Source organism: Macaca thibetana, chromosome 15 (assembly GCF_024542745.1).
Source record: "Macaca thibetana thibetana isolate TM-01 chromosome 15, ASM2454274v1, whole genome shotgun sequence".
NCBI classification, from domain to species: Eukaryota; Metazoa; Chordata; class Mammalia; order Primates; family Cercopithecidae; genus Macaca; species Macaca thibetana.
In genome coordinates this window covers 43,196,807-43,213,038 of record NC_065592.1, presented here as the reverse complement: position 1 = coordinate 43,213,038, position 16,232 = coordinate 43,196,807, and the positions used below count along the sequence as shown (strand labels likewise).

The window sequence follows — 16,232 nt, the reverse complement described above, 5'->3', positions numbered from 1 at the left end:
AGCCTTCCCTGATCATCTCAGGCAAAATTGACTGTTCTTTCCCCTGCCTTCCCATGGCTCAAAGTTTGGGGCGCTTCTGATGTCCTGTCCTATGTTGTAGTCACTCATGAAAATATGATCTTTCCCACCTCCAGCTCATGAGGGCAGAGCTGTCTGGATTTTTCCTGGCTCTCCCACTCAGTGCTTGGCAAAAAGGGTGCCTAGGAGATGTTTGCTGAAATGAAATGCGGGTGGAGAGCAGAGCTGTTGGAAGGGAGGGCCTGGGTTCTTGGGGGAAGGGGCCATAGGAAGGTTGCTGGTGGATCTTTGCTTAATCACCCTCCACTCCTTCTCTCAAAATGCTTTCTAAAAAGTTGTCTGGTGCCCTCAGACTTCATGGGCTCTTCATGGTGCATGAAAACAGCCTTATGCAAGCTGTCAGTGGAGTCTCAGAAACTGAGTGGCTCTGCCCAGACAAGATCACCTGAGGTCATTCCCTAACAAGGGGTCATTGACCTTCCTTTCTCTTCAGCTCACATTTCCTAGGCCTCTGCAATCAGGCCCCTGCCTATCTCTGCCACTCCCCTTCACACCCCCAGTACCAAATGGCCAAGGGCCAGTCAGCCACTTGGTGTTCCCTTCCCTGAACTTGCTGCATTCTTTTCACGCCCCCCGCCCCATGCTTGCGTATTTTTTGTCCTCTGTGCCTAAAAGGTCTTGCTTGCTTCATGACAATGTCCTGCTCCTCCTGCATGGCTCAGTTCAGAGGCTTCTGGTCACTGCTGCCCCATCTGACCTCACTGCCTCCTGCTGCAGAGCCCCTCGGTGCTGTCAGCCCCACCCTCCCTGGCCCCCACCCCATGTCCTTGCGGTTTGTCCCCATGGCTGGTCTGTGAACGCTAGGACCTTCTCCCTTTCTGCTTCACTTATGTCCAAACCTGCTCTGATCCAGCAACTCACGTGCATCTGTATTTATAACGTACAATGGAGACCCAGGGTTTACCCTGCAAGCCTGTGAGATGGTTTGTTCTCTTCAATTTATTCATTCATTTATTTTAATACTGGTGGGGACCCAGTGAATCAGTGATTCTTAGCCCTGCTTCACATTAGAATCATCTGGGAAGCTTTGACAACAAAACAACACCCCCCCATCCCCGCCCCACTCCTCTGCCCCAGAGGTTCTGATTTAATTGGTTTGCAGTGGGACCTGAACCTTAGTATAAAAGCTTCCTGGGTGTGCTGAGGTTGAGAACAATAGCACTCAATACTTGCTTCCCTAATGTGCCTGAAGATAAGAATCTCTTGAATTTGGGCAAACTACCTATGGGCCCTATGCTTACAGCACCAGCATTGAGTCACCCAGAAGTTTGTTAGGAATGCAGAATTCTGTCCCCAGGAAACCAGGATTGGTATTTAACAAGTTCACCAGGTGTGCTGTGTGCACATTACAGATCGAAAAGCGTTGACCTAGATCCTAGGTCCTAGAAGTCTGGTTAAAAAATAGATCACCAGGCTGGGCATAGTGTCTCATGCCTGTAATCCCAGAACTTTGGGAGGCTGAGGCAGGAGGATCATTTGAGTTTGAGATCAGTGTGGGCAACACAGTGAGACCCTGTCTATAAACAATAACATAATTAGCCAGGCGTGGTGGCACACATCTGTAGTCCTAGCTACCTGGGAGGCTGAGGTGGGAGGATTGCTTAAGTCTGGAGGTTGAGGCTGCAGGGAGCTGTGATCATACCACTGCACTCCAGCCTGGGAGACAGACCCTGTCTCAAAAAAACCCAACACATATATATAATCATATATACACATAGATGATACATGTATCACACACACGATACATGCATCACACATGATACATGTATCACACACACATATACATGTATCATATACACATGTGATACACGTATCATACACACAATATATACACATGATATATGATACATGATATACATGTATATATAATATAGACATATATAGATATATACATATGAGCTATATATATATATATATAAAATCAGTTCCAAGACAGTCTAAATCAGAATCCCCAGGAGAGAGGCCAGTTGGCCTGTGCATATTTAACACTAGCCCCAGCTGATTCTTCTCAGGCAACTTCGGGAAATTATAGCTTTAAATTGACATCCTGACCCATAATAGTGACCTGTGGTTTGAAACACAGGGTCCTGCAGGGCTCAGGAATGTGTAAATGAATGAGCCTGCAGCCCAGAGGGGAACCAGTCCTAAGGAAAAATGATCAGCATTCTTGAGATCCGCACGTACCAAGTGCTATGAGTGTTAATAGGACAGGGAAGTTGTACCAGCTGCAATAAGGGAAGGCTACTTGGAAAAGGTGATCCGTAAAGGAAAACTAGGATTCAAACAAGGTAGGTTCCAGAAAACGCATGGGAGGAGAAAAAGTGTATAAGGAGGAAGACACCAGGTGGCTTTCTCCCTAACATAATTTCTGTACCCCAGCTTTTTCTCCCAGCACACCAACAGGCAAAGTTTATGCCCCCTGACAGATCTCAGAGCTCGGAAAGGTTGGTGACCTCTGGGTAAGATCAGGGACACCTTCCTTGTTGTCTGAGTGACACATACTTGTGAAATACAAACACATTTTTACCTACCAAGGGCCAAGTCAATGTAACAAGAAGCAGTTGCACAATACTGTGTGGGTTTCCCAAGCAGTCACACAATATGTCATTTCCTCTGATTTTCACATACTTTGTGTCCTCAAAGAAGTCCCATGACCTATCTGAGTTACGTACCTAGTAAGAGATGAGGCTGGGACTCTGCCACTCCTATTGTTTCGGGGGATGGAGCTAGCCACAGATGCGCAGTGTGATGGTTGATGCTTTCCTCTTTCCTGGCACTTGTTCAAAGGCCCAGGTGGATGGTGAGCTGCAGGGTGGTGGGGAGCCTGGCCTTGACCCCAGGGGAGTATCTCCTGAGCTCCCTCATCATAAGACACCCCTGGGGAGTTTGTGAAAAATATCGGCTTCCAGGGCTGACCCAAGACCTCCTGAGTAAAAATCTCCAAGCAGAGGTCCTAGGAATTTTTTTTTTTTTTTTTTTTTTTTGAGACGGAGTCTCGCTGTGTCTCCCAGGCTGGAGTGCAGTGGCGTGATCTCGGCTCACTGCAAGCTCCGCCTCCCGGGTTCACGCCATTCTCCCGCCTCAGCCTCCCAAGTAGCTGAGACTACAGGCGCCCGCCACCACGCCCGGCTAGTTTTTTGTATTTTTAGTAGAGACGGGGTTTCACCATGTTAGCCAGGATAGTCTCGATCTCCTGACCTCGTGATCCACCTGCCTCGGCCTCCCAAAGTGCTGGGATTACAGGCTTGAGCCACCGCGCCCGGCCAGGAATTTGTATTTTTGTAAGAACCTGTGTAAACCTTAGGTCAGGCAAGCTGGGAAACCCTGAACTCGATGTAGTATGCTGCAAGGTCAGAATACTTGGGTTTGCATCCTTGATCCACCACTTCCTAGTGATGTTACTGGGGAGCCCCCCACCAGCCTCAATATCTCCATCTACAGGAAGAGGGTCCTTCCTGGTGACCATGTTCCAAGACCCTGAGGGAGGTTCTCCATGACGGCACATCCAGTGTGATGGAAGCTCATTCTCCTTCAGGTATGGAGGAGCAGTGGTGTTCAAGGACTCAAAATGCCACCCTTGTCTCTTGTTCTTGGGGCAGAAGGGACCATGGAATTTCTCTCTAGATCCCATTCACCTCCAGGCGTGACCTCCCTCTGAGCCTCCACCACTAAATCCAACTTCTGTTTCCTAGCATCGCTTCACCTTTCTGAACCTCAGTTTCTTTGTACTTTTCTGATACTTTTGTTTACTTCTTTTATTTTTTATTTTTATTTTGTTTTATTTTTTTGAGACAGAGTCTCGCTCAGTTGCCCAGGCTGGAGTGCAGTGGCAAAATCTCTGCCCACTGCAACCTCCACCTCCTGGGTTCAAGCACTTCTCCTGCCTGAGTCTCCCAGGTAGCTGGGACTACAGGCACCTGCAACCACGCCTGGCTAATTTTGTGTTGTATTTTTAGTGGGGGGGGGGGGTTTCACCACATTGGCCAGGCTGGTCTTGAACTCCTGACCTCAAGTGATCCACCCGCCTCGGCCTCCCAAAATGCTGGGATTACAGATGTGAGCCACCATGCCTGGCCCGTTTGTTTATTTTGAGACAGGGCCTCCTGTGTTGCCCAGGCTGAAGTGCAGTGGCAAGATCTCAGTTCACTGCAGTCTCCACCTCATGGGCTCAAGTGATCTTCCCACCTTAGCCTCCCAAGAGGCTGGGACTACAGGTGTGCAGTACGACACCTGGCTAATTTTTGTATTTTTTTTGTAGAGATGGGTTTTCTCCATGTTGCCCAGGCTGGTCTTGAACTCCTGAACTCAAGTGCTCCTCCCTCCTTGGCCTCCTAAAGTACTTGGATTACAGACACGAGCCACCATACCAGGCCTGAACTTCAGTTTCTCATCTGCATAGCAGGGCTCCCATTGTGGGAGACCAATGCAAGCACAATGTGAGGCACACATAGAGTAAACCCGCCACAGATAGGATCTTTTATCACTGTTACTTCAGCTAACAAATACTTATTGAGCACCTACTGTATGCCAGAAACTGTCCTAGATCCCTGCTTGTGTGGAGTCTGCATTCTGGTTCCGTTCTAGTGGGTGGAGACAGGCAATAGATAATGAATACAATACCTGTTTAATATTTAAAGAATAAAGCTGCTGCACAGACTTAACATTTAAACAATAAAGACAATAGATTTAATATTGACATAATAAATGTAATTATTTAAATAGTAAACACAACAAATGCTTTTTTTTTTTTTTTTCTGTTGCTGAGGCTGGGGTGCAGTGGTGCCATGTCGGCTTACTGCAATCTCTGCCTCCCAGGTTTAAGCAATTCTTCTGCCTCAGCCTCCCAAGTAGCTGGGATTACAGGTGCATGCCACCACGCCTGGCTATTTTTTTTTTTTTTGAGACGGAGTTTTGCTCTTATTGCCCGGGTTGGAGTGCAATGGCCCCATCTCGACTTACCACAACCTCCATCTCCCAGGTTCAAGCAATGCTCCTGCCTCAGCCCCCCAAGTAGCTGGGATTACAGGCATCTGCCACCACGCCTGGCTAATTTTTCTATTTTTAGTAGAAATGGGGTTTCGCCATGTTGGCCAGGCTGGTCTCAAACTCCTGACCTCATGTGATCCACCCGCCTCGGCCTCCCAAAGTGTTGGGATTACAGGTATGAGCCACCGCTCCTGGCCAACAGATGCTTATTATTTAGATAATAATTATAGTGTGTTAGAATTAATGTAAATAACAGAGAAAGATGGAATGTTAGAGGATGCTGAGTGAGGGGATGGAGAGAACTCTGTGAGCACTGCTCTGGGACGTCCAGCTGGAGAGGAAGAGGATCTTAAGAGCTGTGGTCCTAACTTCAGGAGATGTCCAGTGGGGCTGGAGCATTTTTTATTTATAAAATAGACTCCACTTCTCACCTCCCACAGGAAGCCTTTCTGGCGCCCTAGTCCCTCTTTGCTTTGAAATCCTGTGGCTACACTGGCCTCTGCCATCACACCTTGTTCTCATCCTAGCTGACCTCTGAAGGTTGACAACGCTAAGCCTTGCTAAGGGCAGTCATTCAACACTGTGTGTAATCTTTGCAGCAACCCCGTGAGGCTGCTGGTTTTGTGTTACTTTGCAGCAGAGGAAGTGGAAGCTTTTGCAGTTTACCCAGGTTGCACAGCTGGAAAGGGATAGAATTAGACTGGGTTCCCCCTGGGTGATGGCTGTTTCTCTGCTTACCCACGTCCTGGACCTGAGGAGGGCAGGGCTCCTTCTGAGCTTCTCTGGGTTTCCCCAGCCCCAGCTCCAGCCCCAGACCCTGGTTCTCTCACAGGGGCAGAGGGAGGGTCTACTGAATGGGAGGTAAGGGACTTGCCCCTGGGGTAACAGGACAACTGTTCCAGCTTGCTGGGACCATCCTGGTGTTAGCCCTCAGAGTCCTGTACCCTGAAAAGCTTCTCTTAGAGGGACAACTACTCACCCTACATGCAGAGCCCTGTCTCCTGTCCAACCCCATGGGTAGCCTGAACTCATGCTGTCCCTGATGAAGAAAAACTACTTATAGTGTGCCTCATGTTTTAGGCAAGGTCCAAGTTGCTAAAAGTCTTTTTTTTTTTTTTTTTGAGACGGAGTCTCGCTTTGTCGCCCAGGCTGGAGTGCAGTGGCTGGATCTCAGCTCACTGCAAGCTCCGCCTCCCGGGTTCACGCCATTCTCCTGCCTCAGCCTCCCGAATAGCTGGGACTACAGGTGCCCACCGCCTCGCCCGGCTAGTTTTTTGTATTTTTTAGTAGAGACGGGGTTTCACTGGGTTAGCCAGGATGGTCTTGATCTCCTGACCTCGTGATCCGCCGGTCTCGGCCTCCCAAAGTGCTGGGATTACAGGCTTGAGCCACCGCGCCCGGCCGCTAAAAGTCTTTAAAGGTAACAGAACAGCTTTTCTGTGGGGGCACTCCCGGACATAGCAGCAGAAGAGGAACTGATGCATCTCTGGAGGACGGGAAGTCTTGAACATGTACCCAGCCTTTGACCTCATAATGCCCCATCTATGAATTTCTCCTTACAAAAACCCAGAAACAAAGATTTCTGAACAATTCCCTGCAGAGCTGGTTATACAAAAATTGGAATAAGTCAAATTAAGGTAGAGGCCGGGTGCGGTGGCTCACGCCTGTAATCCCAGCATTTTGGGAGGCCGAGGCAGGTGGATCGTTTGAGGTCAGGAGTTCCAGACCAGCCTGGCCAACATGGTGAAATCCCATCTCTACTAAAAATACAAAAATTAGCTGGGCATGGTGGTGGGTGCCGGTAATCCCAGCTACTTGGGAAGCTGGGACAGGAGAATCACTTGAACCCAGGAGGCAGAGGTTGCAGTGAGCTGAGATCATGCCATTGCACTCCGGCCTGGGCAATAAGAGTGAAACTTTCTTAAAAAAAAAAAAAACTCCTGACCTCAAGTGATCCGCCTGCCTTGGCCTCCCAAAGTGCTGGGATTACATGTGTGAACCACTGTGCCAGACCACAAAGTACATGTTAATTTTATAATTGGAAGTCAGTAACTTTGAAATAATATTGCATAAAATTGTTCTGTACTGAGCCTTTCTGATTTGGCCTGACCTCCCTTCCCAGTGGGCATGAATGGACGCGGCTTTAGAGTAGACTGTAGTGGGAAAAGCCCAGATCGGGAGTCAGAGGGAGCCTCCCAGCTCTTGCTGAAGTTGTTTCCTCTGCCTAGGATGTCCCTGCTTCCTGCAGGTGAGGAGGCCTTGCTCAGATGCCACTTCTACTGTCCCTTCTGCTGGAGCACCCATCATTCATCACTCTGCACTGCCTGCCATTTATCTGTTTACATGCCTGCTTCTTCCTTCTCTGGGCCTCAGTTTCTCCTTCTGTAACCGACACGGTGACTTGGAGGCCGCATTTCCACTCCCTGGGACTGGCTGCAATACTAAAGAAAACCACACGAGGGCACTAGAGCCACACTGGTGACTTCCTGCCATCCTGGTATGATCAGGCTTTGGAAACTGTCTCCCAAGCCAGAGATGACACCAGTCACTACAGGCCTGGGATGCTGCCACCCGGTAAGCCAATGAGGAAAGAAATGGCTCATTAACTCTGTCTGAGAAGAATCCCCCAGCCTTACCCTAGTCTTCCCAGAGCTGCACTGGCTGAGGTGACCCTTGGAGCTGGTCGCTCTCAAGCACCCCAAGGCATATGGAGAGGGACTTGCTGTGTGGCCTTGAGCGTGCCTCTGTCCCTGTCTAGGCCTCTATTTCTGGCCCACCCTGCTGGCTCTCTGTGCAGGGATGAAGGCATCTGACGGCCCACCGCTTCCTGTGGACTCTGATGAGGAAGGGGTTTCCTGTGCTCAGTCTCCTGCTCCTGGTCACCAGCTTGTCCCGTCTGTTTCATGCTCAACGTGTGTTAAATTGAACTGAAAGAGAAATACCCATCACCACCACCACCCACCACCACGCATAACACAGTCTAGAGGTGACCTTTCCTCCCTCCCTTCAGGAAATTCCTGGTGGCCGAGCACTGGCACTGCCTGTGACCGCTTGGTCCTGACCAAGCTCATGAATGTTTTCTGTCACCAGGACCATGTGCCAGGGCTTTGTCCTCCCCGAGCACAGGCGTTCCCCAGGCGTGTGTGTGTGCGTGCATATGTTGGGACATGGGGGTGTTGGTGTCAATGCTCTGAGGGAGTCTGACGGTCAGAGGTGTGGATTCGGGGACACTGGGATGTGTTGGGGAGGTGGGGGAGAGAGGGAGAAGAGGTGAACCAAAGCCCAAGAGTCCTGGGGAGTTGGGGAGGAAGGGGGGCAGCAGGGGAGACAGACAGTCACATTCTTGAAAAGGAGAAGGAAAGGAGGGAGGAGAGTGGCAGGTAAGTTCCTGTGGGGACAGCGGGGGCGGGGCGGGGAATCACTCCAGAGCAGGTCCCCAACATGCTGGGGAAGGCTGTGCCCCCTCAGGTGTAGGTGAGGAGGGGCTTGGGCGCAGACCTTCCCGGTGGACCTGCGCTGCCTAATGCTGTCATCATGGTGGCATCATGGCGATGGTGGCAGGCAAACGATGGCAGACTTTGTGCCAAGACTCATGTCCTGCCCTTCTCTCCTTAAGAATTCGGCTCCTCTAGGAAACAGGTGGCCAGCATCTCCCCGTCTTTAGGGAGATCCTCCCTGCCCTGCCCTGTTCATTTGCCTCTGCGGGATGAGGCCTCTGGAGTCCCAGGAGTCTGGCCACCTCCCCTCAAGGCCGGCTGCGCCACATCAGGCTCTGATGCACTCACCCTGATGATTCTACCACCCTGTTACCTCTGCACAGACCATGCACCCACCAGGCTCCCTGCTGAACTCCTACCATCTCCCAAGGCCCAACTTTTCCCTGACTGCTGCAGACAGATTCAAGCCTCTCTCATCTGGGATCCCACAGCTCCTTGGGCTGTTTTTACACACTGGAAACTTCTTGAGAGCAGGGGCTGGGTCCCATTCACCCCTATATCCACTAGACCTGAGGACCAGTAGGTACTCAAGGAACGTCTGCTGAACAAATTCATTTATTTCCATTGAGCTCATCAGGCCTCTTTCTTCCTCATAATTAGGGAGCAGAAAGGTTGCTTTTACCTTTAACGATCCACCTTTGGAAGCTGATGGCAAGAGCTCAGCTAGATTCCTGGGGCACATGGCTGCATTAAAAACAAACAAACAGGCCGGGCGCGGTGGCTCAAGCCTGTAATCCCAGCACTTTGGGAGGCCGAGACGGGCGGATCACAAGGTCAGGAGATCGAGACCAGCCTGGCTAATACGGTGAAACCCCGTCTCTACTAAAAAAATACAAAAAACTAGCCGGGTGAGGTGGCGGGCGCCTGTAGTCCCAGCTACTCGGGAGGCTGAGGCAGGAGAATGGCGTAGACCCGGGAGGCGGAGCTTGCAGTGAGCTGAGATGCGGCCACTGCACTCCAGCCTGGGCGACAGAGCGAGACTCTGTCTCAAACAAACAAACAAACAAACAAACAAACAAAAATCATGCATGCCTAAGGAGGTGCATTTAAATGACATTGTGTGGCCAGGCAAACGCCTGTAATCCCAGCACTTTGGGAGGCCAAGGTGGGAGGATCCCTTAAGCCCAGGAGTTTGAGACCAGTAGGCTGGTCAACATGGCACAACCCCACCTCTAATAAAAATGGAAAAATTAGCTGGGCGTGGTGGTGCATGCCTGTAGTCTCAGCTATGTGGGAGGTTGAGGTAGGAGGATCACTAGAACCTGGAAGGCAAAAGTTGCAGTGAGTGGAGATTGTGCCACTGCATCCCAGCCTGGGAAACATAGCAAGACCCTATCTCAAAGACAGAGAAAAAAAAAGACCAATGGTAAACAAGACACTTGTAGTATATTAAAGAGCTTCACATTAAATATTCATCATTATACAGTGTGTCACATAGAATTGGAATGTTACAAGAGACTTCAGAAGTAGGTGGCTGGTTTGAGCCTCCTGGCGGGGTCGCAAACAGCCCTAAGGAGGGAGGTGGAAAGGCTGAGGGGCACCTGTGTCCTGAGGGCGCCTGTGAACAGGTCCCTGTGGGGTTCTGGGAGGTGCGCCCACATCTAAGACTGTGGGCCCTGCACTCCCTCCGGACAGCTTGCCGAATTTGGTCTTTGCTGTTCACCAATTCCAGAAGGGTGGAGAGAGAGTTGGCTGGACAGCTGCCTGATTCAGCCAGGACCCTTCACAGGTGTCTGTGAGCCAACACCAAATGCCAGCCTGCTCTGCTGGCAGGGCTTCTACCTGCACTGTCCCGAGGGCTGCAAGAGCAAATGGTGACCCTGGCTGCTGGTCCTTGCCAGGCCCTTGGTCAATGACATCACCACTTCTGAGAGAGCGTCTGGGGAGCTACTGGAAGTTCATGTTCAAAATCTTACAAAGGGGGCTGCTGGTTCTGGAAATGGGCAGAGCGAGCCTGCGGGCTCCACCCTGTGGACTGGACGCCTTGTGGGAAGCTGCTTCAGGTTTCCCTCCTGCTCACACTCAGGCCACAGAGGCGCCCCGGCCCACAGCCGCCCTGTGAGGACAGGGCCTGCCTCCTGAGGCGTGGAGCCTTTGCACCCCTTTCCTGCGAAGGGCTGCGCTGTGAGCCTCTCTCAAGGAGAGCGTGTCAGCCTGGGCCATTCTTCTGACTTCAGGACAGGACTGGCAGGCAGTGGGGCCCTCTTCCCCTACAAAGCCTCCTTTCTTTCTGCGGGCGCCATCCTGTTTGGGGGACTGCCAGAAGGGCCCTTGACTCCTCAGCGCTCAAGGACAGAGCTACTCAAGTGGTCAGGCATTATGGTCAATAATAAAGCCAGCAAAGAAGGGAGATACAGAAACAGCCGCTAGTGCTGGAGGTTCTCAGACAAAATGCCGAGGGCGCGACGTTGTGTGGCAGGAGCTTTTCTTTTCTCTCAAAGAAATCCAGCTCAATTTTTTCCCCCATTAATTGGCAGCAGATGAAAAAAAAAAAAACACCCAAAACAAAAACCAAACCAACGCCAGTAACCTGAATGTGAGTGTTTCTGAAAGGGAAAAGCTGTTTCAATTGTTAGATGTCCAAGAAAACATGAATACAGGCTGACAGAGGAAACGGTCACAATTAGAGGAAGAAGAGGGAGAGGTTCATAAAATTAAGGGAAAAAAATTCTTTTCAGCAGCTCCCATCCTGTAAGCTGGCTCCTCTGCTGGCCTCTGTCCCTGAGGGGCTTGGAAGGTTGGGCCTCCCAGGGAAACTTCAGGAAGATGAAGGCCGGGGACAGAGGGAGGGTCCCAGGAATACCCTAAGAGGCCAAGTCAGGGCCAGAGGGTACAGCTGCCAGCTTCCACTGAGAGCCTCCCAGAGCCTTTCCTGAGGAGCGATCTGCCCGGGAAGACTGTCCACAGAGAAGGACCATGAGGTGCGGCCCCACCCAGCAGCCTCAGGAAGTGGCCGGACCTGAACTTGCCAGGGTGAGAGGTCTCACCCTCCTGCCCTGCCGGAGGGTTGTCCCCCCACTTCCTCAGCCTCTCATGGACCTCCTCTGAGGATAAGCCTTGGGGTCCAGGCTCCTCTGTTTGGACAAGTGCCAACTCCTCACTCATCTTGTCATTTCCCACCTACCCTCCCACTCCCCAAAAGGAAAGCATGAATCCTTCCAGGGCATTCCCGCCATCCTCCCTCATTGAGGGATGCTCTAGGAAATGCCAAACACGCAAGGAAAGGATTGGCTTCTTTAGGAGACTAGACCCAGGCCACAGCCAGCATGGTCTCCATGAGGGCTGGGCCACATGGACTGCCAGACAGGACCCGGGAGGACAACCCAAGAGGCGGCTGGTCCCTAAAGACGGGTCGCCAAGGGCAGGGCTTTGCACAAACCGCTGAAGTCTGTGCAGCTACCTAAAGGGGCAGGGCTCTGTCCCAGCTCAACACGTGGCCTTGGCGAGTCCTCCTGTGTCTCTGCATCTCAACAGTGAGCTGGAATCACCTCCAAACAGTCTCTAAAGACATGAGCAGTGCTGATGTCGGAACCTGCTGATGATGTTCAAACTCAGCCCCTTGTGCTCTGCCCAGGTGGGCCAGGGATGACAGTCGTCAAACTTCCAGTTCGTTCAGACCAGCTGGTGCCTGGCGAAGGCTCTGGAACCGTGGTATCTCATTCAGGAGAGGGCTTCATGCTGCTGGCTGGGTGGAAAAAGCAGCAGAGCTGAGAAGCTCGTAGCCTCATCGGGGCTGCCTGGCCTGTGTGGGAGGACCCTGCTGCGGCCAGCAAGAGAGGGTGTGTGTGTGTTTGTGTGTGGAAGCAGTGTGGACCACTGAGGGCTCAATGTCCCTGGGGGGTCAGGATTCTGCCTCCTCCATGGGCAGAGTGACAGCAAGGCCATGCAGAACCAACGAAAGAGCACCGGCTGCAGAACCGCTCTGCCGCTAGTGAGCTGTGTGGCTTTGGGCAAATGACGTTCCTTCTCTGTCTCCCTTTCCCTACATGTTAAATACCTCCCAGGTGGCACTGACAGACAGTGGGGACAGAGCCCTTTGTAGCCAGCTGGGTGCTGTGTCCGGGGGTTGGGGGGGTGTCAACACAGACATCCCACTGCAGGAGGGAAAGACCGGTTGTTTGATCAACACTGGAGGCTCCTGACTGTCCACTGCTGAAGCCTGAACCCTGAGCTCTGGGTTGACTCCCAGAGTGCTACCGACTGCCTCAGCCCAGTTGCCAGAGCAGATGGCTCTGGTGTCCAGAGCTGCTGAGGACTGGAGCTGAGGCCTCGGCCTCCCTCCCCTCCCTGGGGCCTGCCACAGCAGGAAGCCCAGAGGAGACACACCTTTCTCTGGGAGTGAAACCAGTAGACAAGCACTGACCCCTCAGAGACCCTCTGCAGTATATCAAAAAAGGATAAGGCTATATATTAAATGACTATTTTATTTACATACCCTATTCATAAATAATTGAATCCTCTTTTTGACTGCACAATGATTCCTTGAAGATCGCCTAATGATTACACTGAGTGACTACAAGTAGATCAGCGGGCTTACCCATCTGTGTGTGACCACATTCTCACATCTGTACTCACACACACACTCACACAGACACACACACACACACCAGCGGGGCGGAACGCCAGTGCCTCCGGGACTCTCAAAGCACCAGCATTTGGCTCCCAGCATCCGTTGGGGGCCCCTGTGGGAAAACTTTGCCCCATACACAGGTGTGAATTCGAGACAGCTGGAGAACAAAGAGATGTCAGCCAGGGAGCTCCCGCCCCGCCCTACCCCCACCCCTCGGAGCTGGTCTGCCTTTGTTCATCCTGGAAGGCATCTCTTTGGATTTGCAAATATTTTAATTCACAGAAACTCAAGGAGAGGGTGGGGGTGGGGGCTGGGGTGGTGTGTTGGCCGCCCCTCTGTCTTTATCCAGGCCTTCTCCAGCCCCCGTAAGTGGCAACAGCATTCTAGAGACATGCAGTGGTGTGCTAGTACCATACACACAACACAAATGACACAGCCAGCAACAGTGGCCGGGCTGGTTGGTGGGGGGCCTCCGGCACCTCCAAGTCTCAGGCTCTGTCACAGAGCAGGGCAGGTCTGGTCCGCTCACAGGGTCCTCACAGCCACGGGGTAGAGGAGGGACAAGTGCTCGGCCCCTTTGATGGGTAGCTTTCTGGTGGTGTAGTAGTGGATGACTTCCGGGACACTGTCGAATGGAGGGCTGTTCTGACCCAGAATGTATTTCTCTTTGGTTTTGGCCAGTTTCATGTGCATAAAACCCTGGTTGCTCCTGTGAACAAAACACAGAGGTTATCAGAACTACCCCTCTGACACTCAGGCTAAGGCCAAGGGACTCCTCAGCTGTCTGGGACAGAAGGGATCCCAGCCATGAAGTGGCTGGGAGTTGCACCTCTCCATGCCAGGGCCAAGGCCCAGGACCAGATGAAACGCAGCTGCACCCAAGTGCACCCCCAATTCCAGCATCTGACCCAGAACCAGCAGCACGGCTGGTTCTGCTGCCAGGCTACAGGAGAGCATTCCAACACTGAATGATTCTAGGGGCTTCTTCAGAAAAACAAAACAAAACTTAGTCCCTGTTTATACTACTAGTGCATATCCCTGTTTAAGCCTTGCCTGACAGGTGCAAAGTGTGTTCATATCCCCAATGCCATGACAAGTGGGTAGGGCAAGGGTCATCACCCCCAGTTTCCAGAGGAGGAAATTGTGTGGCAGAGATGGCAAGTGATCTGTCCTTCCCTTTCAGTAGTAGAAAACTGTCACTGGGAAGGGGCCACCCAGCCAGGGACTACATTTCCCAGCCTCCCTTGCAGGCAGTTACCCATGTGACTTGGCTTAGCCAATGCAATGTGGGCAGAAAGTCTGTACTACCTGCCCTCTGCATCCTCCCCTTCTTCATAAACCCTGTCTCTCCCAAGGTCCAGCCTGTGTTGTCTCTGCTGGGTGGTCTTCCAGGCTCCCACAGGCAGAGCTCCTTCCTTCATCTGGTGGCACTGAGGACACGCATGCCTTCCTGAACTGCAGGTACTTAGCCACCATCCCAGCTCCTCTGAGCATGCCACAGAGCAGAGCCCAGTCTATGTCCACCATGCTTGGCTTCACACTTGCCTGAGAGGAACCTCCTGAAGTCTGCTCAAGGAAAAGCAGTGGGGTGGGTTCCTCAGAGATCAGAGCAGAGCCTGTGTGCTCAAAGCCCTTGGAGCCCACCTGCATCTGCTCACACAGAGCCAAGGCCACGGTCCTCCCACCAGCATTTGCCTGGCCCCAGCAGACCTCTCCCAGCTCTCGCTGGGGCTGCAGCCACACTGGACCCCTCAACCCTCCACCAGCCTGCCTCGGTCCAGGCTGCCGTCTTCCTGCCTACTCAGTTCCACACCTTTTATGATTCCACTATGATCCTGCCACCACATCTGTGGATGCTTTAGATTTTCCAAAGCACAGTCCACTTTATCGGGTGTCTGTCCCTTAGGTAGAAAGCTGGAGCTTCTGACAAATCACCTGCCCCCATCTCCACGGCCTCTAGAAGACTCCCCCAACCTAAGCTCCAAGCAGACTTGAAGGTTTGCAGCCTTTCCACTCCAGCTCTGCCCCTCGCCACTGTCGCTCCCACAAGGCCTCTCAGGGCTTGAACACATCTCTTCCAGTCAGGACTGGGCTTCCCAAGCTTACGAGTGCCCGCTCTATTGACACCTTAACTTGGGCTCCAGGACCATTTTCAAATGGGCAGAACAAATGCTTAATGAAGTGCGAGCACTAAGCAATATGTCTGCTTATAATAATGTATTGAGAGATGTCACCCTCAGCTTAACGGAAATCGTTGGGAGAGCAATTACATTTCAAGAGAGAATAATTCCTGTAGAGAACTGAAATTTAAATCAAGATTTTTTTAAGGCTGGCAATGTTCTAATTACAGAGCCTGTGGCAAGTTCTGCTCCTCAGTGAAGGGTCATTTCATTGGAGAATTGCCTAGACACGTCTGAGAAGCAGGCGGCGCACTTGCTTAGGCTGCAGAAAGGAAACGGCGTGTATATGACAAGAAGAATGTAAAACTCCATTCCAGTGAAGACTCACCTACCCGCCACGCCGAAGAGACCACAGATCTGTGCCAGCTTGGAAAGGGCTGTGATTGCTTAAATAACACACTGAAACTGCGTGGCTGAGAAAACAGCAGAAGAGTTAAAAAGCTGAGCTCTCAGAGCCACATGCCCAGCTTCGCCTGGAGAACGGGTGTGGGCGGGCGAGAGAGCAGGGCTGGTAAGAAGGGGCTGCAGGTGCCAGGGACACTCAGCAGGGAGGAGGGTGTGACCCTGGGCACATCATTCCCCTCTACGTGCATGCACTGAGTGGCCTTATGTTTTTGGGGTGCTGGACCAGCAGGCTTTGTGATTCTCACAGATCTATGCCTGGGGGACAGAGTGGAGGAGGTGTCAGGCAGACGGTCACGGCCGCTGGCGGGAAGAGTCTGCCAGTGTGCAGGTATGAAGCTGTAGGGGAGCGAGCCAGTTTCATTTTCAAAGTTAGGAGAGTAACTCACATGGATGAAAGTGACATTTCACACTAATTTGTTCTACAGCATCGGGCAAGGGATGTGGACAGTGACGGCGGCAATGGCTCTCACAGTCTGAAGCAGACGCTAAGCTCCTCTGTTCACAGGATAGGGGCTT

The 16,232-nt window shown here is 51.9% G+C and overlaps 2 protein-coding genes across 2 annotated transcripts in view; both read right to left on the bottom strand.

Annotated features, from left to right (window-relative positions):
- The window catches only part of TOMM5 (translocase of outer mitochondrial membrane 5), a 495,867-nt gene that overhangs the window by 318,459 nt on the left and 161,176 nt on the right, over positions 1 to 16,232 (bottom strand). The gene's annotated exons all lie outside the window — the stretch shown is intronic.
- The window catches only part of SHB (SH2 domain containing adaptor protein B), a 148,650-nt gene continuing 145,385 nt past the window's right edge, over positions 12,968 to 16,232 (bottom strand). The window contains exon 6 of the mRNA XM_050762165.1: positions 12,968 to 13,840. Within this exon, the coding sequence (XP_050618122.1) occupies positions 13,657 to 13,840 (184 nt within the window). The 3' untranslated portion in view covers positions 12,968 to 13,656. The remainder of the gene's footprint in view (positions 13,841 to 16,232) is intronic.